The 24632-nt window shown below is 40.7% G+C and overlaps 1 protein-coding gene across 1 annotated transcript in view; it reads right to left on the bottom strand.

Moving 5' to 3' along the window:
• Positions 1-24632, bottom strand: part of dync2h1 (dynein cytoplasmic 2 heavy chain 1) — a 128826-nt gene that overhangs the window by 7665 nt on the left and 96529 nt on the right. Inside the window, exons 85-92 of the mRNA XM_083984702.1 lie at positions 22646-22715; positions 21968-22053; positions 15345-15420; positions 14822-15048; positions 13783-13887; positions 9966-10082; positions 7339-7446; positions 5368-5469 (exon numbers count right to left, since the gene is read on the bottom strand). Of these exons, the coding sequence (XP_083840828.1) occupies positions 5368-5469; positions 7339-7446; positions 9966-10082; positions 13783-13887; positions 14822-15048; positions 15345-15420; positions 21968-22053; positions 22646-22715 (891 nt within the window). The remainder of the gene's footprint in view (positions 1-5367; positions 5470-7338; positions 7447-9965; positions 10083-13782; positions 13888-14821; positions 15049-15344; positions 15421-21967; positions 22054-22645; positions 22716-24632) is intronic.

The raw sequence follows: 24632 nt of genomic DNA, 5'->3' as shown, positions 1-24632 counted from the left end.
CCTTCTCTGAGTTACAGGGGGTCTTGGCGTAGCAGTGCATTTCAATGCAACGGTTGCAAAGGGACACCAGAGCTCTTCGTAAAAAACACACACAAAAAAACATCCAAATACCTCCATGATGCTCGTATGTAATGTCCGTCTTGTGCTGAAGCCCCAAATTGCGTAATTGTCCCGAAAAAAATTAAATAAGTCTATATTTTAAGCTTGTTTGTAGCGGAAGTTTCTCGAAGCTCCTCTTCCTGGTCCGTCCAAATCTTGCGTGATTCGCAGTAACCGCACTGACGCCGGCGCAAATCACGCGAGATTTGGACGGACCAGGAAGAGGAGCTTCGAGAAGCTTCCGCTACAAACAAGCTTAAAATATAGACTTATTTAATTTTTTTCGGGACAATTACGCAATTTGGGGCTTCAGCACAAGACGGACATTACATACGAGCATCATGGAGGTATTTGGATGTTTTTTTGTGTGTGTTTTTTTACGAAGAGCTCTGGTGTCCCTTTGCAACCGTTGCATTGAAATTCACTGCTACGCCAAGACCCCCTGTAACTCAGAGAAGGGACGGTGGACTCTGAAAATTCTTCCAGCCCTTAGTCAACATGAGGGTGAGTAGATAATGAGCGAAATATCATTCTATGGTGAACTATCCCTTTAACAAAAGAATCACCAAAAAGATAACAAGTTTCAGCAGAGGGTGAAGTTAACCGTGGTATTTTTGCTGTTGACATTCACATTAACTGTGTGCTTCAGTCAGGCTGCTGTGTGGTCGACAGAACGTGCGTCTGTCTCACTCGCTGAATGCTGCTGTCAACCCAGACAGCCACAGCCACAGCAAGCAGCAGGACTGCAGCTTCATTGCGCTGTCTGTCTAGAAATCACGAGATATGTGCTGAGACAAAAAAAAAAGTAATTTCTAAAGTGGTTTTTAATGTGCATGTGTGTAGTATGTGACGTCAACATCCTTTGTTAAATGTGTTGTCCTCTCTCCTCTACGATCACTAAGGGCTACCACAGTCGCTAAGTTGTGCAAACACAGAGATACACTTGACAACACTGGACCCTGTTGACTCACTCTGAAACTCTTCCAAATACACAGTTAAACAACAGTGTCACTGGAAGGCATATGCTACACCAGCACTGTGGTCTCCCTAAGACATTATCTATAATATTCATGTTGTTATCAGCTTCTTAAGGTCAAAGCCTATAGGCACACAGACGACTGCATCTGGGAAGTGCTTGACTGACTTTACATACTGTATAAATGCTCCTCCAAACTTCACACTGACAAAAGACTCTTGCGCACACAAATATGGCAGTTACTGCATGATGAAGTTCCTTTGACTCACTTCATCCATTGGCAGTGCAATTTGTCTCACACTGAAACTGTAGCAAAAGCCAAAATGTAGCATTTCACTCTTCTGGGTTGCACTGCCTCAGTAGTTTGGCTTAAAAAAAAGTCACATAATGCCGAAAAAGAAATGACCAATGTTGTTCTTTAAAAAAAAAAAAAAAAACCTTTAAAGAGATTCCAAGGCAGGAAGTAGGGTGAAGGTTTTGGTGGGGAGGACCAGTCAGTGTTGGTTCCCTTTAAAAATGGCACAACAAACTTCTTGGACCATTCCTCCACCATCGAGGTGGCTGATTACACAACACTCGTGTGTGGTGTTGTTTTGAAATGCTGAAGTGGTTCATTTTGGGAGACAATGACTAATGCAATATTGTGCGTAGGTGGCAAAAGAAACCTTCCCTTGGGAGACAACTGTTAACTCTGGAACAGGTCAGGCAGTCTGTGCTGCTTTAACTGCTACACAGAGATCACAGATCTGCCTTTCACACACACATACACACGCACAACATGCACAAATATGCACAGTGGGAGATTGAGAGTTTAGAATTTGATGTTATTCAAGCTTGAAAGTTATGATGGAACTAAAAGGGACTTTGCATGTCTCTCAGCTGCAAGTCGACCATTCAGTCAGTGTCCTGCTGTGTGTGTGTGTGTGTGTGTGTATCACTGTGAGAGGAGATAAACATCCTATCTATCTATATATACTAATGTTTTCTAAGTAATGATAGGTCAGACAAGTTAATGATGCTCGAATACAAATATAGTTTCAGAGCTACTGGCACCCACTGAAAGGATATAAGTACAGTGTCAGACCAATCAAATGTATCAATGTATTTGAAAACAAAAAACAAATGAATAGACTAAGAAAGAGTTCCTTTTGAATTATCTACAGAAAATTTCCAAAATGCATGTTTTAATTAATTCCTACTCAGAACATTTAATTGGTGCAAATAATCTCCAAGGTGACTTGCTGATTTTTTGATCAGCAAGTCCTCTGACCACTTTTCATCGAGATCCCCAGTTTGCCTGACAGTTACTGTGATGATAAAAAACAAAATAGAATAGAAAATAGATTTTTGACAAGAAAATTACCCCATCTGGCGCTGAAGAATTCACTGATACCAAACTGTTTAACCTTTAATCAAAAAACTAGCCCCAAATCAGTCTCCATGTCTTAATATTAACGGTCTTTCCACTGAAGGCATTGGTGATATTTATTTCTGTTTTGCAGTGCTGCTTACCACTCTCCTCTTGTGCTTGGGTAGTTTCCAAGTATCTAATTATTTTTTACTGCACAGCTGAGGAGAGGGGCAATGGAGCTGATCTCTCCAGAGCTGTGCCTGCTATACTTTTACAATATTACGACCCCAAATGGTCGATTCTTCCAAATACATAAATCACATCACCTGTTCCTCTTCTCTGGTTGAAACTGGGCTAATCAGTGATGGCTGGTTAAATTAACATATTGTGTTGTCATGCTTTTTTTGAACAGTAGCAACAACCACCTGTAAACTTATGTGGAATGTAATTAGGACTTTTTAGGATTATTTGTTACTTTTACTTTTTTTTTGTTATTTGTTGCCATTACATGTGTTTTTTTTGTTTTTTGTTTTTTTTCCTGATATTTCTAAAAGGTACTGTAGTTTTTCCTTGGATCTAACTGCTCCTCATCCACCTGACTGGTTCTGTCTTCAGTAGGGCTAAAATACAATGGCAAAGGGTGATGGGACCCTGGAGCTGGTTGTGCTCATGATGCACAGGTTGAATGAACTCTAACCCAGACATCAAGTGCAGAGGCGAGGTGGTCTCAGTTAAGTGATCTAAGCCTTCCTTGAAGAAATGGGTTGCACCAATTAATCTTCGTACATGCACCGACCAATGTCAAAGACATTAGCGATTAGAGAGCTGGTTCCGCTCTTGCGGTCAAGCCAAAAAGTCAGACAGGTAATGTTTCATCTGTCAAACTACTTCTGCTAGAATGGATACTGGAGAATTAAATTATTCAAAATTGTGCAGCCGTGAGTTCTGGCACAAAGACACAGCTTTACTCTGAATGAATTCTATTGCTGATTAGTGTGTAGCATCCACACACTGACACGCTTTAACACAAGTTAATAAAGTTAAGAAAAAAACAAAAAAACAATCATCTTAACCACTGAGTCCAGATGAAAGAATTTATAGGGAGAAACAGTAAAATTAAATTTTGGTTGCTTCATTTCACTCCATGGCTGCATGTTTTCTTCCTTCTAAGGGAGGAGCAAGAGCCGTGTCATCTTTATGACAGTGATGTAAAACGTTGTCAGTTGGGGCCACAAAAGTCATTAGGTTTGAAATTCTGCTGGTAGTAAATTTAATATGTGTCAAGAATTTTGTGGCTTGGGTGAAATGTACGAAAGCCTCATCAAAGATGACAGCTGCTGCTGCTGCTGCTTTTTCTAGGGTTCCATTACATTTTTCATTTCTGTTCAATATGTTGTGATTTACATCTGAAGAACGGGTTCATCAGTGGAAGAAGCTAGCTTTCAGTAAAGTATTGTAATAAATAATCATCATACTCAAAAGACATGCTATGGTAAACCCATACCATAATTTTATATGCTATAAAAACAGAGCATTTTCTTTTTCTTTTTTTTTAAGTATATTTTTTTGGCGTTTTTGCCTTTATTTGATAGCACACAGTATAGATAGACAGGAAAGGGGGGCCACTGCACCACGCACCGCCCCAAAAACAGCATATTTTAATTATCAATTAACTTATTTAAAAGCTGCATTTTGATTGTGCATAACACAGACAGACAGAATGTCTTAAGATGGGCCCTAGGAATTATCTTGAAGGAAAGAGGCTGTCTTCACTGCACTGGGTGATGGAAGTTTTTTTTTTTTTTTATCACTTAAATTCAAATGAAGGAAGCAGTTACAAATTTATGAAACAGGAATGAGGGCTCATCCGTTTTATATACTGGGCAGTTACATACGTTGGCCATAAAGCACTACAGGGTGTCCTCATTTGTGGAAACTAAACAGATGGACAGGAAAAAACATTAAAATCCTACGTTTTTAAAATCTCTCTCTGCTGACATACTGACATAAGGTCTACTGTGAGCACTGATTTAACAGTTTTAGATTGTAACAGAGATTGTAACTTCTGCATGACTGAGGGGCACATGATAAAGTTAGTGGAAAAACACTGTGATATTGAATCAACTATGTTGCGGTAGTGATTTCATAGCCTTGGTATGAGCACTAATTTTAGCAAAGGAATATTTTAGAAGAGTGATATGAGGAGAGAGGCAGTAAAAAAGGCAGATGAAAACTATTGAGACTGAGAGACTGAGTTGAAACTAAAGACTGCTGATTGAGATAAAATGAGAGAGGAGAAACACAGTAGTGAAGGGATGATGCCCAAGGCTTTTCTCAGGAGATTACAAACATAGGAGTAAAAGGTTGATTGTGTATCTCTGCCTCACCATATCCCCTTTGTCTCACCTCAGCTTGGGGACACAAACGAGGATACATGCTGTGTTTCCTAGATGTCTACAAGTCACCTCTGTATATGTTCTATGTGCCTGCCTCTGTGGAATAAACTTCATCACAGTGTGGTAATATTTCACACGTCACCTCTAAAACAATAGAGTCAAGAGAACTATTCACTTCACTCTGTACGTCAAGGAGACAGATTTACTTGTATATTCTATGATTACATGAATCAAAGATCCAAACAGTGTCCAAAACAGTCGAATGAGAAAATATGTTGAATCACAAAATGACTTCCAAGATGCTTCATATGTTCATTCTGAGAAGCATAAGAAGGCGGTGGATGAGTGGGCGAAAGTCAATTTCACCATTTCGTTTCAATTTATTTTTCACAATTAGTTTGAAATGAGCCCTTATTATATTCCCTCTTGAAAAGACAGATTCTGTACATTCGCACAAACACTAAGCAGCAGTTAACTCATTATTTCATCAATACATCTCAGTGGATTTCCCCTTGCTTCACCTTTTTTTCTCTCTTTCTTCTTACCTCTTGGTTGAGCAGGGCAGTGGCCAGTTTTTGGACATCAGGAGTTAAGAGTTGGGTCCCTCTGATGACCTTGCTCAGCGCAGCCAAGGACTGATGGATACTCTACAACAACACAATGTTTAGTGCAGTGAACTACTTGATTGCTTCTTAAAAATCTAATACAAGTGTTTTTGTACTGAAGAAAATTACACTGAGTGCACTAGTAGAGCAGCAACTTCATAAAAAAAAATATAACAGTGCACATTGTGTCTTTCAGTCACATAGACTGCTGCTAAAGTATCCACTCAATGGCCCTCATTTATCAAACTTGCGCAGGATCTGGTGTAGATTCTGGTGTAAATATCAGTGTACGGCAAGTGTCACGTGTGATTTACTAAAAGTGTGTACGCTGCTGATTTCGGCGTAGAACCGGCGTGGTGGTGATAAATCCGGCGGCTGAAAACGAGCGTAATTTAAATGTCACGCCCCGATATATTCCTGCTTTAGAGGCGTCGCCCTGCCCCTTTTACGACATGGAGACACGGAAGACGGCCAAGAAGAGGGACTTTACCGGCATTACCGCGTTGAACAGGGAGAGGGCGGCAACATTAAATATCTGGACATTGATAGATTGATAGATTTTGTGATTGATAAGCGTCATCCCGGTGGATGGAGGCTGCAGACGCACGTGTCACCGACCACGTCAGGAAAACCAGCGATCTCATGAAATGCTCCTGCAGTTTACTAAACACAAGGAGAAATCATATAGGCGTATTACTGCTGCGAACGCTACTTTATGACCATCAGCACCGCTGGCATGGTTCGGCTGATGGAGGGATGTGAGACACCGGCCCGATCTCCCGCTGACAGGTCCTGGTGACGGGGGGAAAAAAGAAAAGAAAAACACTCCGCCGCGGAGATCAGCTGCACCTGGACAGGTAGCGGAGCCGCCGCCCCCCCGGGCTCCGGTGTCCGGCAGAGAGAGAGACTGAGGAGCCGTCCGGTCATGCTCTGGTGCTGCAGATGTTGGAAGTTTGTGTGTGTGATCTACAGTAACAGGTCTGTCATTGACTGTTTCTGTTTACACAGCTGATTAACGAGCATCTGTCACATCGTGGTTTTTAATTCATCTCAGTTGCTCAAAATAAAAGTTGAGTTCAATTTTCAACACGGACTTGGTTGTAGCGTTTTTTTTTTTTTTTTTTGGCTACTTTTTATCTTTTTATCAATATAAACAACAACAACATGTGGTCCACATCGCTGTGTTATTAGACTATGGTTTAATAATCATTCTGACACAGCAGCACTCGTTCTTGCATGTTCTACGCTGGTTCCAAATGTGCGTACACCTGGTCAGAGCTGGCGTGAGATTTGTGCGTACCGTACGCTCACGCTCAGATTAATAAATGCCGATCCTTGCGGTGAATTTGGTGTACACCCATTTTTTTGGTGTACGCAAGTTTCATAAATGAGGGCCAATAAGAGGACAAATCACATAATTTAACAATTTACAATTCACACTCTTCTCACTGATCTCCAGGAAGCTAAGTCCACTTTCTGTAATTCACAGCATTTTAACATATCCATCTCATTTATATCGCAAGGTACAATATAATAATAAAAAAAAGCTGAGAATACAATTTGATGAAAGCTGAGTGCTACAGCACAAATGTGAATGAGCACCAGCCAAGGAGAACTTCGTTTTGTTATTCATGGATAACAGTCTTTTTTTTTTTTTAATTTCTGTCATGACTTATTTCAAACATATAGCAGTCAGACAGTAGCAGTTTGAAAAAGAGCCTTTGCTCGAAACGTCACGCTAATAAATTATTTCTCTATGGGAGCTGCCTTGGTGTGCGGATTTTTATTCTTTATCCTCTTATACTCCTTTTTGGGTCCAGCATCCATCCCATTTGGGCCTGGGGATGTGCGCGTTTTACTCTCTATTATTTCAAACATATAACATGAAGGAACACCAATGATTTAACCTACCTGGACCAAGCGGATGGCGTTGAACTGCTCCAAACTAATGAATGACAAGACTGGGGACCCATGACCTTCTGTGGGTGGAGCCACCTTCTGATGGATCAGTGTAGAGCCCTGATAGATAGGATGTAGACAGAGAGAGAATCAAATACTGACAGAAAAATAGATAGAACAGGTACATAGACAGAATAAATATATATTATGGATAGACAGGGAGGGCCAGAGAGATATAAAACTGTCATGTTGAAGAACATCATTTCCCAAGACAGACACAGACAGCTAGAGAAAGAGGGGGGTAAAACCGAGCTCAAAGGGGAAGAAGAGAGATATGTTTCTTCTACATACTGTGCAGCAAATTTAATTAGATATTTTCATTCTAATAACCTTGGCCTATTCTTCAAGGCTAGCTGTATAATATTGTACAATTGTCACCCCATTGCTTTTATATCCCTCTTATCACCAGGACACTGTTAGCAATACATCGACCTATCAGTCTACTCAAATTGGCTGCAACTCAGAAGCATGAATAAAGTATTGTTTCAATAACAGGTATTACTATTTCATTTAAATGACTTCTTCCAATATTACAACATATCTTCGGTATGTAACCTTTGGGTTTTCTGAGCTCAAGATACATTTACTAAATATTTTCAATCATGTTTCTTTCACAGGAACAAGATGTAACTCAACAGGAAATTTGTTTCTTTCTCTGCAGAGCAAACCAGGGGCATGATTTATTTACATTTAACACAAGCTTCTACTGTAACTGTAACTGTAACAACAAGTGTTTATAGAAAATAATAATTTGCACAGATATTTAGTTGTTCTCTTGCAGATATCACATTCTGCACCCTGTTTTGTTTTCCATACATTCACTCAGTAAGAGGCAGTAGAAGAAAAAGAGAGGGATAGTGGGAGTGTGGGGTAGAGGAGCAGAGACAAAGAGGAGCCAGAGATAAATAAGACAATGAGAAAAAAAAAGCTGGTGTGATTCAGCTCGTCTACAGCACTGCTATTGTCTCTATTCAAAAATGTGACTAAACAGCCAAATAAACAGTCTCTGCTGTCTCATGCATCTCGCCCTCCATCCAGACAACGTGCACGCACAGACACACTCACAAAGATGCACACTGAAGTGAACAGAAATCTTCATATGTACGCACAAAGACACACAATTTCAAGCTTCACATCCACACACATCCACTGATGGTCAAGTCAAACACAGAGGGTTAAGCTGATGACCAAGGGCCAGTTAATTGAAAGCAGTCAGAGGTAGATTGTGATCTTTGGGAAGCTAGCTGGTGATACAGTGGCAACAATTAACACAGTCAATCACTCTCAGAGGAAGTACAAAATAACTCTGCCTGCAAGGGACTGAGAGAGAAAGAGAGAGGGAGGCACAGGCACAAATGAGATAAAAGGAGAGGGATAACATTTGTGATTTACAGTATGAGAGAGAATAAAAGAGAGGCAGAGCAAGAGAACAGGAATATGGTGACTAAATTATTTAATGTAGAGGTAGATGTCATTTTGATTTGAAAAGGTACTGGTCTCCAGGCAACTGCAGTGCTGCCTTACTAGGCAGGCCACTGGCTATCACACACAGTGCTCAATTAGACTCTACTAATTTCCAATTAGCTTTCACGGCTTAATTTAGATTAGTTGCTGCTGCATAGGCAATGCAAAAATAAAAACATGATTTTGCATACAAATAAAGACTGGCATGAGACTATCAAAGGCTGAAATAAAAAATGGAATAAATATTTAGCTAGTTTGGCCTGACGGAAGTGTGTTGCTGCGATTAGCTTCTGATTGGCCGGAACGAGCCACCCGGTGGAAGTCCCGCCTCCGTGTTGCAGGAACCGAACCATGGATCTATTATACCCAGTGGCGATATTCTCATTACTTTCAGTTCAGAGAGAGGCAAATAAACATATTGTCGAGCTGCAGCAGAAGAAACGAGGGGGATTATCTATGTGGTTAATAAAAAAAAAAAAAAAAACTGCTGAGGAAGTGCTGCTGTCATCAGTGTTGGGCAGCAGATGCCCGATCGGGTCTAAACGCCCTGACCAGAGGGATCACAGACGGAGGTGAAGGCAGCGGTGACGTCTCAGTCCCGGTCCCAGAGCTGAGCAGCCAGGTACTGGAGAGGGAGGAGAGGAGCGCAGCGCGACGGACTTGCGGCGTGCGTAATGGTGCTTAAAGGACTTGTAACACCTAGAACAGTTTGCTGGAAATCACCCAGATGCGAGGAAATGCAGATATAGCTTTTGCCCTGGTACGTATTAATTCAGTATCCGCAGCCATTTGCGGCAAAGCTGTGCCAGTTAAGACTTGCCTTTCAAACGTGCTAAAGGCACTGAAGGAGGGTCTGGCGAACGAGACTAATATTTAGCAGGTATTGTGATTTTGTAAAAAATGTAGTTTCCCAACTGAATCAAGGCATTTATCAGTTTTAGAATTGAAGGTTCTGATGGCAAAAGTAAATCACTCATTTTAGGGATGTGGAAATTAATGTCTTGCACTACAATTTTACGGCTTGAGGTTGAGACTCCTTTCAAATGTTTTAATCATGTCGATCAAGATGAAGTCACTGAGTGAACTGAGTCACTGAAAACAAAAAAACAACTGACCTGGTTGAGTTTTTTCCATAAGTTGAGGACAGGTGAAAGTCCATTCGACCAGAGTTCCCTGTCAAACTTTGACCCAGTTGCTACTGAACGACTCAGGACACGCAGTTGGGATATCACCTGTGGATCAATCAACAAAAACACAATGTAAACACAAACCAATAACTCAATTAGGTAAAGGTATTGTTTCAGTGCATGCACACTTTTAAATAAATCTAGGTGCTCACGCTGCCTTCTTTAGACAGAGCGGTGTACTGTAACTGATTAAACATTCACTATGTAGGTAAAAAAGAAAGAAATATTAGTGTAGTGTTGCTACATCACACCTGTCTCCTGTGAGAAATGCTGAAATATCTATATGCAAAATTAGAATTTAATACATTCACACCATTAGTAGTTTAACTAAAAATTAAAAAAATAAACACACTGTCAGGTCTGGGAATATTACATGTAAAAAAGGCCAAACCCCAAACACATCTCCTAACAGCTCCTTACACACCTTATCAAACATGCTTAGCTTCAGGCTTTGAGTCCTGGATAGTGCTCTTATCTAGACTCAAGTGTGCGTGTGTGTGTGTTTGTGTGTTTGCGCTACTCTGCATACAGTATATGTGTGTTGTGAGGAAGGCAAAGTGTCTGATAAATGGCTTTCATTTGGTCCAGGAGAACTCTTTACTAACACCTGCTTTATCTTCTCTGCTCAGGAAGGGAAGTCTGTGTGTATATGTGTGTGTGTTTGTATGGAAAAGAGGGAGAGTGAGAGTGAGAGAGAGAGAGAGAGAGAGAGAGAGAGAGAGAGAGAGAGAGAGAGAGAGAGGGGGGGGGGTAGAAGAAGGAAGGATAAAAAACAGATAGCTAATCTAGAACCTCACCCTAGGAGCAGTAAAAATGAGGTTAGCTGAGGATGGAGATTTGGAATATATTGGGGGTTTGAATGTAAATGGATTTAAATACATTAAGATTTATCTTTATCTAAACCGATGACTACCAGGCAGCAACTACATTTACCGTCATAACCAACTGCAAAGTAAAAGTTTCAAGACAATGTTTACCAGGGACCAGAACCAGGACCATTTCGTAGCCGTAGTCTAGAATGATGTCTTACTGAACTTCACATATTATTCAAAACCGTGACGTAATTTCTGGTTCAAACATTTTGCAACTCCCTGCCAATAATTGACTTATCCAGCTCATCTTTCAGTGCATAAAACCACATGATGCACACATACATCATGTGTTGGGTGTGTTAGCCAAAGAGGATCTTATGATACATTCAGGCCCATTCTGACCTATATGGGATCATTCTCAATAAGCTTATACATTTGTTTTAAATGGCACCCACCAAGACCAATGACTATCTTCTGTATCAGTGTATGTGGTTAAGTGGCCCACCCACAGACTGTGACAAGGGTCTTTAGGGAGAAGAGAGGGCATGGATTAAGGGGGAAAAGAAGAAAAGGCAGAGAGAGAGAGAGAGAGAGAGAGAGAGAGAGAGAGAGAGAGAGAGAGAGAGAGAGCATGAAATTGACAGTGATGAATGACAGCAGGAGGGGAGGCAATGACATACAGGGGAGATAGATGGAGAGAGAGAGAGAGAGAGAGAGAGAGACACACACACACACACACACACACACACACACACACAGTAACACACAGACACAAGTGGCCTTGTGGGAGTTGTGTGAATTAAACTAGGTTGGTGGTTCCAGTGATCATCCGACCACACTGAGAGTATGAATGGACTTAAATGCATTAACACCCACATAGGGACTGTACACACAAGCAGTGATGGTTCTTTGTGGTTTAAGAGGGCTTGCCGAGGATAATTACACAAAGACACATACAATCACAAAAATAAAAACACCCTCTCAATCTGTCCATCGTCAGTCCTGACTATTTTTGCTCTATTTTCATACATACGTAGGTGGTGTATGAAGTTCTGTTATGAAAGCAATTTTTTTTAGATTGTAATGTCTTTGTATGTATTTACATTTGCACCATTTTGTGTGCATCATGAAAATAAAAACATTTTACTCTATATCCCGTTTCGCTCCCTTTTGATGTATCTTCTAGTCTTTCATTTTGTTGCAATGTCTCTATCATAGATATACTGTACGTATACAGTACACACACATACACACCACATGACAGTGGAAGAACACATTTGGTGTATGTGAGACTGTGTTGCATTGTGTTTCATCAGAATCTGCAGTGACCATCAACCTTGTGTGCAGACACACATACACACATACACACACGAACACACAAATGATAATAATTCATGACAATATCAGTATAAATATTGCAGACAATACTGTATGTATACATCACATGTGGTGTCATCGGAAAAAAATGTTCCTACCTCAGAATAACCCTATAAAGGCATACACACACACACTTTGTACACACACTGTACAAAGTGTGTCATTTTTATTTATCTTCTATCTCACACACATAGAATAATTTCAGTACTAGAAGTTATTGGTGACTGTGTCTCTGTGTCAAGAAGCTCTGCCCCAGCCGTTACACTTACATGTCTGACCTCAACCTTTTGACCAGTAATACACTCTAAACAAATCATCTTTTTTCCTTTTTGCAGACTGTTGTTGAACAATGCCCTGTTTGTTAAAGTTATACCCCTGCTGCAGTGTAGACTTTTGAAAAATCAATTTATATTTACAAACACAATACCATGCAATGACAATATAACCTTGACAACGATAAAACCAGACATGATATTCACTGTGATGGATTACCCATCTACAACATGGTTTCATGTCTCTGCAAGGTGAAATTTATGTAGTAGTGAAATACATGGAAACGGATGGCTGCCTGGTATAATGCTTTAACCTTACATTTAAGTCCTGACCCTAAAATAAACTGCTTTTATATCTCCAGAATGGAGGTGAGTGCCTGCATCAGGACTGGGTTTGTGTGTGGGATTGTTTAAAGGACAAACACACATGTATTACTTCACATAATCACAAACACACATACATGCAGATGTATATACACACACACACACACACACACATAGACAAAAACGACAGACCTGCAGTATCACAGAGTGTAACAGAACGGGTTTCACATGCATCTGGTAGAGTAATCACTCTGTAATTTAAACAGTAATTAGGGGCAAAATTGCCTTTCTGGATGAAGAGTGCAGTAACAAGGCAAAAAGTGAAGCCAAAGTGAAAAAGCGAGAAACTTTGTTTTTGGCAGGAACAAGCCATTTGAGCAAAAAAAGGTTAAAATTAACAAATGATCTGGATTTTAATACAACAGATATGGAACAATTGAAATATACTAACTGGTTCTGACAACTCATTTTGCTGATCAGCACAGGACAGCCCAAACACACATACTAGATATTGAAGGGATGTGAAATGTTAGTACTTGAGTGAAATAATACATTCATCCCTTTGCTTGACTTCACTTTTGTGATGAGAAAAAGAAAAAGTAGATGTAATACATTGACTGCTTGTAGAAAATAATCACAGACTGGAAAGTCTGTTCACCAGGGCACAGGTTCTTAGGATTAGTCCAATTTGTTACGTTCATATCTTTGTGGCACCTCAACCTGACTTTTGTGTACACTGGCATGTATGTGGATACAGTGTATGTGTATTGAGGAATTTGCTTGTGTACTTCCCTGTATGTATAAGAGTTAGAATGTGTTTGTGTGACTGTAATGCAATAACTGTGCCTATCCATGTGCCTCGGTGTTATTACATCTGCATGTGTAGGTAAAGATGGATGTTTTGTGTGTGTGCGTGTGTTTGTATGAATTAGCAGGTGGCTGTGTGTTTTGTGTTTTCACCTGGGAGCTGATGATTCTCTGGGAGGATCTCTCAATGTTGGCAGGCAGACCAAAGAAAGCAGGTCTGTCATCCTCTGGGAGATTCTCTATTACGCTGCGATAGTCCTGGGAAGACGCACAGACACATGCAGGTGACACACAGCAACGCGCTCACATGCATGAACAGTAAACCAGAGTGACAGATAGAGGGAGAGGATATGAGTGTGCTGCCTGGACTAGTATATACAAATATACTATAAAAGTTTTACAATTTCAAGTGAATAAACTGTGAAACTGAGGTGATAACTTGCAGCCTGCTTGTTTGCTACATGTGATGAGTTTAATGACATCTATATTTCCCCTTAATTAGGTGTGATGTTTTTGTTTGGTTTGACACTGTTTATGGACCAATATTAATTTAGTACAAAAAGAACTTTAAAGGCTTAAATAATTAAAACTGAACTCCCGCTTAATACTTTGTACTAACAATTTGACAATTCCATGATATGTATTTCCATAATGAGTTCTTTTGCTTACCAAATGGCCTCTTAATGGCTCTGCGGTATACTAACTTATTCTAATACGACTTTAAATGAACAGACATCTAATAAACAGTTTTGGGAATATACACCCACTAATTTTTCATGTATATTAACTTATTAAGCTACATCCACAGGATACAAACCACATGCAAAACACAACATGAAAGCAAAATAAATTGGGTAAACTGAGGAATGAATGGCATTTGTTTGTAGTGGCTACTTTATAAACCAACTTAAAATTAAGTTAGCAGAACACAGACTAATAAAATTTCAATACTGGCCAAACCACAAACAGTAAATCTAGGCAATGAAAAGCTTGGCAGCCTTAATTCAGCTCTATTTATTTGAACTGTTTTTGCTTCTTTGCCAATGCAAACACTGCAGAGCACCTTAAGCTAGAAAGTAAAAAAGACTGCAGTGCTGTTTTAGTTTCTCTGCTCCTCGGATTCATTCTGTGAACATTTTAAGTCATTCATACAACATTGTATGTGTTACAGCACTGTGTCTTCACAACCTACCAATATGGAGCAAGAGTTTGGGAGGCTGATCTGAGATGGGAAGAAGCGTGTTCCTCCTCTGCTCTTCCTCTGACCGGCTGAGAGGGAGGTTGAGAGGAGGCGTGCAGAGAAGAACTGCTCGAGGTAAGAGCGTAAGATGCGGAGGTCAGAGGGGTTGTCGATGCGTCCGCCATAGATGGCACTCTCCAGCAGGCCATGGACAAACTCCCACTGGAAAGCTTTGCCTCCTTGGAGTTCACGGACAAAAAAAAAAGGAGAGAGTGATAGACATGTAATGAGAGAGCACAGAAGAAGGCAGAGAGACATGACAGAGGGGCATATACTGCATATACTGCATATACGCAGTGCTTTGAAATTCAAATGCTGAGTTCTCGAGGTCACGCTTTAGCAGGCGTCGTGTACATTATAGAGGCAATTGGTTAAAGAGCCCGCAGATTCTAGTTCTCATTACCATGTGTGATGCAGAGGTAGACAACATAGCAGTGCTGTCCACTGCAGTGTGATCTGCTACCAACTCTCATACCTTCAAAGAGTCTGTCGATGATCTCAAATCCAGCACGAAGGTCAGACAAAGAAAACTCATAGAACTTAGTCCAGCCCTGTTAAAGCAGAGAGAAAATATAAATATTCATTTCACTGCTTGTACATGAGGGAGTACATGGGTTACTTTTGAAGGAATAAGGGATGACATTCTTCTATTATTCTTTTACTGTATGTTATATCAACTGTGCATAAACCTGATAAAGTGATGACATGTGTGCTACTCAGTAAACAATGTGTTATACAGTAGATGATCTATCTTTCAAGCTGATGGCATGGTGTGGCTCTCATGATCAGGGTGAATGTTCAGTATGTGTGATAGTGATAGTTTAAACTGTTAAAACCTTGCCTCTGTAATGATCTGATCAAAATTACACTCATTTCAGACAGGCCAGAAGGTTTTTTAATTCAGCTCCAACACAGCTATGCTGTAATAAAAAGGGAAAATCTGAAGTAGCTGAATGAGGGCTGCCATTACCATTACCATTAGATTACCATTCACTTCTGAAACCATCATCCTGAAACCATCTGGTTACAAGCAATCCTCACTTACAATTAGTGGCTAAATCAGAAAATTAAGATCTGCCATGTCTAGTTTTTCAACTAATAAAGACAGGGCCATGTGTGGAGGACAACATGCTCACACCGCACCTGAGAGCACAGCCAGTCAAACCATTAGCATCAAGACTTCAGGTAAGAAATAACGAGACAAAAAGAAGAAGATCAGACCACAGAACACATTCATTTTACCTAGACAGTGTCACAACACTGACCACTGCAGTGTTAAAACATAACAGAGTGTGAGGGTAGTCACAGTGTGTGAGTGTGTGTGTCACACTTCACTGTCATCAAGTCATTGTAATCTGCCTGCTGATGCAGTAGGTGGATGAGGTGAGTGGTGGGAAAATCTGTGTGGGCAATGTTACGCTATTCTTTGAATGATTAAGTGTATGTTGTTGTATGTGCAGTAATTATCTGCTTGAGTGTGTATTCACAGTGTGTGTCAGTGCATGGTACTCCTGTGTCTGATAAAATGTGCGTACATGTGAATGCAGATTGTGCTCGTGTATATGTTAAGTTGTTACACGTACGTAGCTTCGGCTGCTTATCCAACAAATGATTCAACGTACAGTATGAGGCTTAAAGAGGTGAATGTGAGGTTTCTGCTGCTGCACTGGCTCTGCTTTGATTACACACACACATACACACTGCGCCGTGCATCACCTTGTGAAAACCTGACTCTGTCTCTCCTCTTTTCTGTATTATCTTTGTTTCTCTCTTTCCCTCTCTGTGTCTCTTCCTGTCTTTTTAAACGGAGTGGTCTTTGCACAGACTTGCAAAACAGATGAAATCCAGGAGAGAATAAATGAAATAAGGAGGGAGGATAGTAGATGAAGTGAGCGGGTGATGGTAGAGTGGACAAAAGGAGCTGTGACTGTTTCAGCAATTAAGGCGATCATGTTCTTGGATGTGAGGCAACATTAACATAATTGAGAGAGAGAGAGTGACAAAAAGAGAGACAGACAGGCCAACAGTAGCAAAGCTTGGTGATCAGTAAAAAGAAAATCAGGGGGAAAAACAAGTAAGCAGAGTCACCTGAGATAATTTAAGGAGGAAATGGGCCCAGTTGTTCGAAAGGTTCAATCTGGATCAAAGGATCATGCAATCCATTTTACTTCTATCCCAGTTGTTCAGTTGGATTGGATCAGTCTGATCCAGATTCAAATTTTTCAAGATGACCAAATCTGGGACTGAATATCACACTGAAGGCTACTAGGTATGTAAACAACAGGTAGAATCGCAGCATGCATGGGGTCCCTCAAAGTGTAGTAATTTGAAAATGGGGTGTTGTTTTTTGTTTCTTCAATGATTTTTTAAACAGCCAGATGTAATCTGACCCACAAAAAAATAAATAAAAAAGCAAATATACAGTACATTAGTCAACTACATTATGTGTTCTTTATCTCAAAAATTAACTTTATTTACTTTAATGGTTTAAAAATTAGGTGTTGTAAAAATATACGCACATCCCTTGCTTGGGGTGCTGGGCCAAGGGGAAATTAGTAACTCCAGAGGAGCAAAACGAGGTTGTGCGGGCTATTTCTTCTCTTTTGAAAATTAGGTGCAAAACATAAAGAAATAAATGTTTATGTGGTACACAAATTGGATTACGTGGTCTAATCCGATTTCAGAAACCGATTTTAGTTTTGAACAAACCATTTTCAAGATTTGATACAATGCATTATCCAAAATCTGATCAGATTACTTTTGAACAAGGGGGCCCGGACTCACAAGACAAAAGCATGGTCTATGCTAGTTATGTAGGTTTACATTGTCCTCTTGGGCAATCAATACTTTTTTTCTCCCAGCAACTTCACAATGAGGGGGGATGGTTAAGAGGGGGTAATGGGAGCAAGACTGAGGCCCCGTCCACACGAATCCGTTTTTTTCGAATCCGGATAAATACTTTATCGGATTGGCCTCGCGTCCACACGAATACGGCGTTTTCAGGGGGTGAAAACGGTATTTTTTGAAAACGGGTCCCAGAGTGGGAAAATTTGAAAACGCCGCCCCAGCGTTTTCGTCTGGACGGCCAATACGGATTTTTTCTGAAACGATGATGTCATGCCCCCCGCCGCTCTACCTGTAACCTGAGACACACACACACACACACACACACACACACACACACCGCTGCAGCAGCTGCTGCACACTGACAGTCTATGGACGTAACAACAACAACGGAATCGCGCCTGTTTAATCATCACTGATCATCATATTTACTCTAACAAGACTCCCTGTCAACATTTAATCCCATGTTTGAGTTTGAATACAGCGGGGGACTTCTTCTATTGAATTACAGCGGGGACTTCCCGTCTTCTTCAGCTGTTTTAAGTGTTTATGTGTGGCAGGCAGTGCTGCAGCGCCACACACGCTCCACACACATGCCTGCAGTATGTAGGTACTACAGCGTTTTGGGTCGTTTTCAGGTGATCCGTGTGGACGCAGATATTTCTGAAAACGATGCCGTGTTTACGGAGATTTTTTTCAAAACGATTAAGAAAAAGATCGGATTCGGTGAAGCCGCATATTCGTCTGGACGGGGCCTGAGGGAAAAGGAGAGACAGCGAGAGACTTTACTGTTGTGCCAAAGTTGTGGCAATTTAATTACAAAATAAAATAAAAAACATGTTGGCTGGCTATAGTTCTCCCTTGTGTTTTGGCTTAGTGAGAGTGTTCAGACTGTGCTGTTAAGCTGACCAAAAAAAGAAAAAAAAAAAAAAACCTCTTGCTATAACTTGCAGACAAATCTTATTACTCAATTAGAAAGGCCACTCTGAGGCATGGCTGCAGTACACACAGAGACAAATGACCACTAGTGTATCATCATGTATCATCTCTGCAAGACTTGCATGCGACCAAATGGTAAAAACAACTATTTAAGCTGACAAGTGGAAACATGACAGTATACTGCAGCCTGTACCAAGTAATTACAGTGTCAAGTCTTTTGATTTGCCTGTGTTAAAATATGTCTGCATGTTTGTATTTGATTAGTTTGGACTCGCACTGCTCCACCACAAACAAAGCAGCACTGATGAACAAAAGCCAGAGATTTAAGGAGCTTTGTTTAGCAGACTTAACACTTATCAGTTTTTTTTCCTGTAGGTTTATCAGGTAAAAACACAAGGGGGTTTTGAAAGAACAAGTCACAACTCTCAGATGTCGGTGTTTGGCTCAATTAAATTCTTAAGTGTCTGATTGACCTACAGTACTCTACCTTTATGGTAGGATGAACAACACTTCATGTCAAAAACTGAGATAAATTAAGGTAGAGAACCACTCTGGTTGAAAAACATTTCAACAAACCAACACATGCCCCTTTTATTCCACAATAGACAGGTACCCTGTCTCACTGAGTTAGGAGGATATTGCTCAGAACACACTAGTTTGTGCAACATGTTATTCAACCAAGTTGGGAATTTTAAGTGCTTATTGGTGTTCTGGACCAGCCACAGTCCAAAGCAGGGTGGAAGTCCTGCTGTTATACAAAGTGATAGGTCATGATAGTCAGTGAAATACGGGGGTAACAAAGCACATCCCTTCCCCAAAGGCATCATGGTGTTGTATACGAAAAGTGAAGTAAGAGAGCCTGAGAGACGTTTTTACTCCTCACCCTGCATACCTGGCCAAAAGCTGTGTGAAGTGGGTGTGAGTATTGCATTGTCTGCTTCGGAAAGTTACATAAATTGTGTGTGTGACATTTTGAGAGTTAAGACCGAATTGCGTGACGTGTACATAATGAGAAGCCAGAGAACCACCCACTGTCACTGTGTTTTTTCACAGGTAAAAACTGGACATTTAAAAAAAAAAAAAAACACATTGATTCTTAATGTGTCAATGGAGGTTAATCAAAATCTTCAGTTTTGAGTGTTAATTTACAGCAATGATTTAGGTATATTTTTAGATTTTGATGAAAAATGTTTATATTTATTTTGTTAACCTGGTGTAAACTAGGGTTTTCTTTCTATTTCCAATTGAAACTTAAACATGTCTCCTTGTAAAATCCCTTAAGAGTGTGACATCAAAGGACCTGTACTGTCTGAAAATGTAGCAACCAGAGGGATGTCTGTCTCTGCTTTGTGTAATCCTATTGCAAACCCTGTGGTGAAAACCACAGGGTTTGCGAAGGTAAAGTATCAGGTGAGGGAACTGCTCTGAAATCTTACTAGTGTGGGGGCTGATTCCTGCATTGTGTTTTGTGGTGTGTACATTTTATGCCTGTTGACTACAAAGGCTTATACCTCCATGTGCACACACATGCACGGCCGCATACACAAAGATGTACAGCTCAAAGAAAACACGTTTGCTATGCTGATCAGTAAGAACAAAGAGCATTGATCTCTCTGGTAGGAGTTGTTTCTTTTTTCTTTTTACCCTTTTCAGTAGATGTCCACGTAGAGGCTAAGCTTTTTATGTCAGTGTAGCTTCCTCCTTGCCTCCCTGTGAATATAATTCTGTATAATTTTTGTCGCCAGGCCAATGAGAGCCCCCGCCAGGCCAAAAAAAAATTAATATGGCAAAAAATAAGCGACATATCCATTCATTCAGAAATCAATAATCATTTCTGTTTAGGAGGCTCTGTGCAGCGCTGTTCTGCAACGCGAGTTAACCTGCTTCGCTGCCTAGTAATGATGCGAGTGTGCGAGCATATTATGGGATGTTGAGGTTTATAACAAGTAAACTACGGTGCCGTTGAAAAAACAAAAAAAAATATCACGGGCGACAGACGCGCGTCATGCGAGAGAGACAGGGGAGGGGGAGAGAGAGTGAGAGGCTGACGCGGAGCAAAGGGACTGTCAGGTGGAATCGAACTGGGTTGCTGCAGTGTGCTCTACCAGGTGAGTCGTATTTAATCGGCGATTTCACCAAGTGTTTCAGTGACGGTGAGCGGCCTGACGCTGCTTCATTAACGCTGCCGCTGTTTCAGACTCGCTGTCGAGCTAACGTGTAACCCTGTTGTCAATAAACACACATGGAGACGGTGCTTCAACCGAACTATACAGCTGTTAGATGACTGGCTGTTTCCCTGTAGCTGTTGTTTCAATGTCCCACATCCTTGAGTTTTACAGGGGCGTCTCAATAAACTAGAATAGCATGGAAAGGTATTTCCAGTAGTTCAACTCAAAAAGCCCCAACCAAGTAAGCATATTCAGAAGGCCAACATTTTCATCTTAATTTTTTTTTTTAAATACTGAATTAATACTGAAGCTAAATTGTCCACTGTCTACTGCAGCATGTGAATACAAAATCTGATTGGAGGAGCCAGCTATCTGTTAAAATGTTGTCCAGGTTATGTTTTTGGCCATTAAAGGCCCTTCAGTTCAAGATTTCAACTGTGATCAGGCAATAAACAGGTGACTCACCTGTTCAGATAGGGCATGGAGGGTGTAACTGCTACTGGTCAAATAATGTGAAATAGCATTAGATGGGGTAAGTAGATTTGAGAAGTACTTGCACGGTAGGGCAAGTAGGAAAAAACCTTAAAGCAGAAGTAAGCGGAATATTTGTGTTAATATACAGTAATTCTTAAATCATTATATCTTCCGACAGCAATCACTTACATAGAGTGTTTGGTCCGAAACACGGGTCTGTCAGTCACTCTGCTCTGGTGTAAGCCGAGGAGAAAACTTCTTGTATACTTCCTTGTATCCTACAAGCTTTATCCAATGAGGAGAGAGAACGACATGAAGGGCTATGTGTGCAGCCAAGGGATGCGCGTGAATGTGGTGACGCAGGGACGAGGACCAATAGATCCATGACGAGGGCGGGGGCTGCTAACTAACGAAGTTAGCCAAAACGACCGGATCGCTTACTTCTGCTTTAACGTCGAACCCTGATGAAGGCCTCCTTTTATATTTAATAGAGGGGGGGTGCGTGCTGTCCCATGCGCCTCGTCTGTTCAGGGTTTTTCCGTGGGTACTACCGGGCCTAAACATTTTTCTAGGGGAAACACTGAGCCTGTATGAATACATTTATACAAAGAAAAGGTACAGAAACTGCTATGCTAACATTACTCTGGTTCATATTTGTGTTTGTGGATTTTACCTGTGGTATGTAGTTGCGTCTCTCTTGGCAGACAGCATGGAACCAGGCCAAACAGAACAGAGACTGAGCTCTGGCCAGGACGCCTCCTGTACCCAAATAACGAATAACATGTCACAGGCCAAGTAATTACAATAATCAATCATTATCAGAGCGTCTGTAATTTATAGCAATGGAGAGCGGTTAGCTGTCTTTTGTGATTCATCAAACAGGATGCAACTGATGGTTAACAGGAAGACCATGCAATCTGTATTTTTTTTATTTTTTTTATTACAGATGTTTAAACTTTTTGAACGCTGTCCTGTAGCCCAGTTTGCTGCTGTTTCACTCACTGGGATGTCACAGGGCTCAAAGCCCAAGCCAATACAACACTGCTATCACTAGTAGTGTAAGTAAGACAAAAACTGAAATATAGTACCCACTGGTGTTAAAAACAAAGCACACATTCTTGAAGCTTAGGGGCAGCTCATTAGCTGCATGTACTTATTAGTGGTCTGAAAAGGCTGACACAGATGATAAATTCTGGGATGTAGGATGTACTTAAAGATACTAATTTCAGCATAATTCAAAATGTTTGATCACAATAAAAATGAGACAAGATTTGAAGCAATAACAAAGTGGCTTGATAAAATATATATTTAGACAAGTATTTGAGAGGAGAGGAGAAGAGGAGAAGCAGACCTTTACTGATTTGCTCAGGAGTCCATGACTCGTATGTCCTCATCAGATTCTTCTTCAACCCCGGAGGAGCCTGGGGATGGGAAAAGAAAAGCAGGACAGACACACAGACAGGCAGGGATAAAGGAAAGGCATTAAACATATTTGAAAAGGCTTCTCTCTCACATTTTCTACATGCGTCAACACAAACTGCATCTCTAAACGGCTCTGTGTACATGCATTTCCTCAGGCAACACATGCTTCCTTTATGATAAAAACAATGGCTATACAGATCAGCTTTTCACTTTTGCTGAACATTTGGTACCCCCATCTGGAGATCTCAGTAACACACTCTCAGAAATGCATGTGCACAAAATTTGCCAAATGCACTACATATGTTATCAACTTAAATAGATTAAGCGATTTGCGAGGACGTGCTTATCTTTTAACATTGCACATTCATCCTCCACACGCTTTGTGTATTCACCTTAGAGGTATTGCATTCTGCCTCCATGTAGCTGGAATATGACTGTTTGACCTGTGGGTTAATAATGGAGTATTTGCTAACAGATCCATTTTTCATCGTATAAGAGGGTCATTGTGGAGGATGTGTCATGTTTCGTGTGTGCATAGCGGTTGTGGCATACAATGTCATACGCTGTTAACTCACGTTTATTGCTATTAACACTGTAATCATTCCCAATAGCAATCTTGCAGATCAGTCTTAAACAAGCCTTTTACAGTCACAATTATGGGTGCAAAGATTTGGCTTTTTCAGTCCCAATGCTGATACTGATACCTGGGTTAAGCGCATCACCTGATACCCAATACTGATCTGATACCACTGTTGAATTAATAAACTGTATACCTTGCCATGTGGAAGAGAGTGAAAGCATCAGGCTTGATTTAAAGGGATACTTCACCCAAAATCGATAATTCACCAATTTTCTACTCATCGTCATGCCAAGGAAGGGTTTGGAGAACTTTCAGAGTCATCAAAACGCTTTTAGAGTTCCAGGGCGGGTCCAGCTGTCAACGGATTTTCATATAATGGCGGTGGATAGTGCTCACTTTTGAATGGTCCAAAACACACTCTATGAAACATCCAAATACCTCCATACTGCTCGTCCATACTGACCATAAGCGAGATTTGCTGCAAGATGTTCTTCCGTGTTTACATCATACATCCAATGGTTTACAACGACGAACGAACATCTTGCAGCAAATCTTGCGCATGCGGACAAACATCAACAGAGCCACTGGGAGCTGCTATAAAACAAGGCTAAAAACAGAGATCAAATTAATTTTTTCCGAACAACATTTTCATGTCACGGCTTCAGGACACTTGGGTCAGTACGGACGAGCAGTACGGTATTTGGATCATTTCATAGCGTGTGTTTTGGACGTTTCAAAAGCTAGCCAGACCCCCCCTGGAATTCCAAAAGCATTTTGACAAAAGCATTTTTTGGCTCTGAAAGTTCTGCAAACCCTTCCTTGACATGACGGTGAGTAGAAAATTGGTGAATTATCGATTTTGGGTGAAGTATCCTTTTAAACAATTCTTTCCTGACTTTGCAAAATGTTGTTACTGTGTTTGATGTCTACCGGGATGCAACACGTGCTGCTGACGCATAATGCAGCACGTGTCACAAACAAAGAATTGATGTGAATAGATCGGCATCATGGATCAGCCCCATTATCTAGCTATTTAGTCAATATCTGGGCCAATATCCAATCTTACTATGGGATCGGTATAGATCAAAATAGTCTTGGTGTAATTATGCACTAGACTGTTTATCCTAGGGTTTGACATAGTATTAGTGTTGCCTCTAGAGCTTCACAGAAACCTGCAGTCAATACTGGGTGAAATTAAGGGGCAAGTTTCAAAAAGTGAGAAAAAACAATGGAGATGGAAAAGTATTTTTGCACAGTAGGCCTCCAGAACTGTGAGGCTTGTGTGTAATTTGGTGCGATTTGAGTGAGATCAATGCAACCAAACATTAAACTTCAT

This window comes from Trachurus trachurus (assembly GCF_905171665.1).
Source record: "Trachurus trachurus genome assembly, chromosome: 13".
NCBI lineage: Eukaryota > Metazoa > Chordata > Actinopteri > Carangiformes > Carangidae > Trachurus > Trachurus trachurus.
Note: the sequence above shows the minus strand (reverse complement) of the source record. Positions and strands in the feature narration are given on the sequence as shown.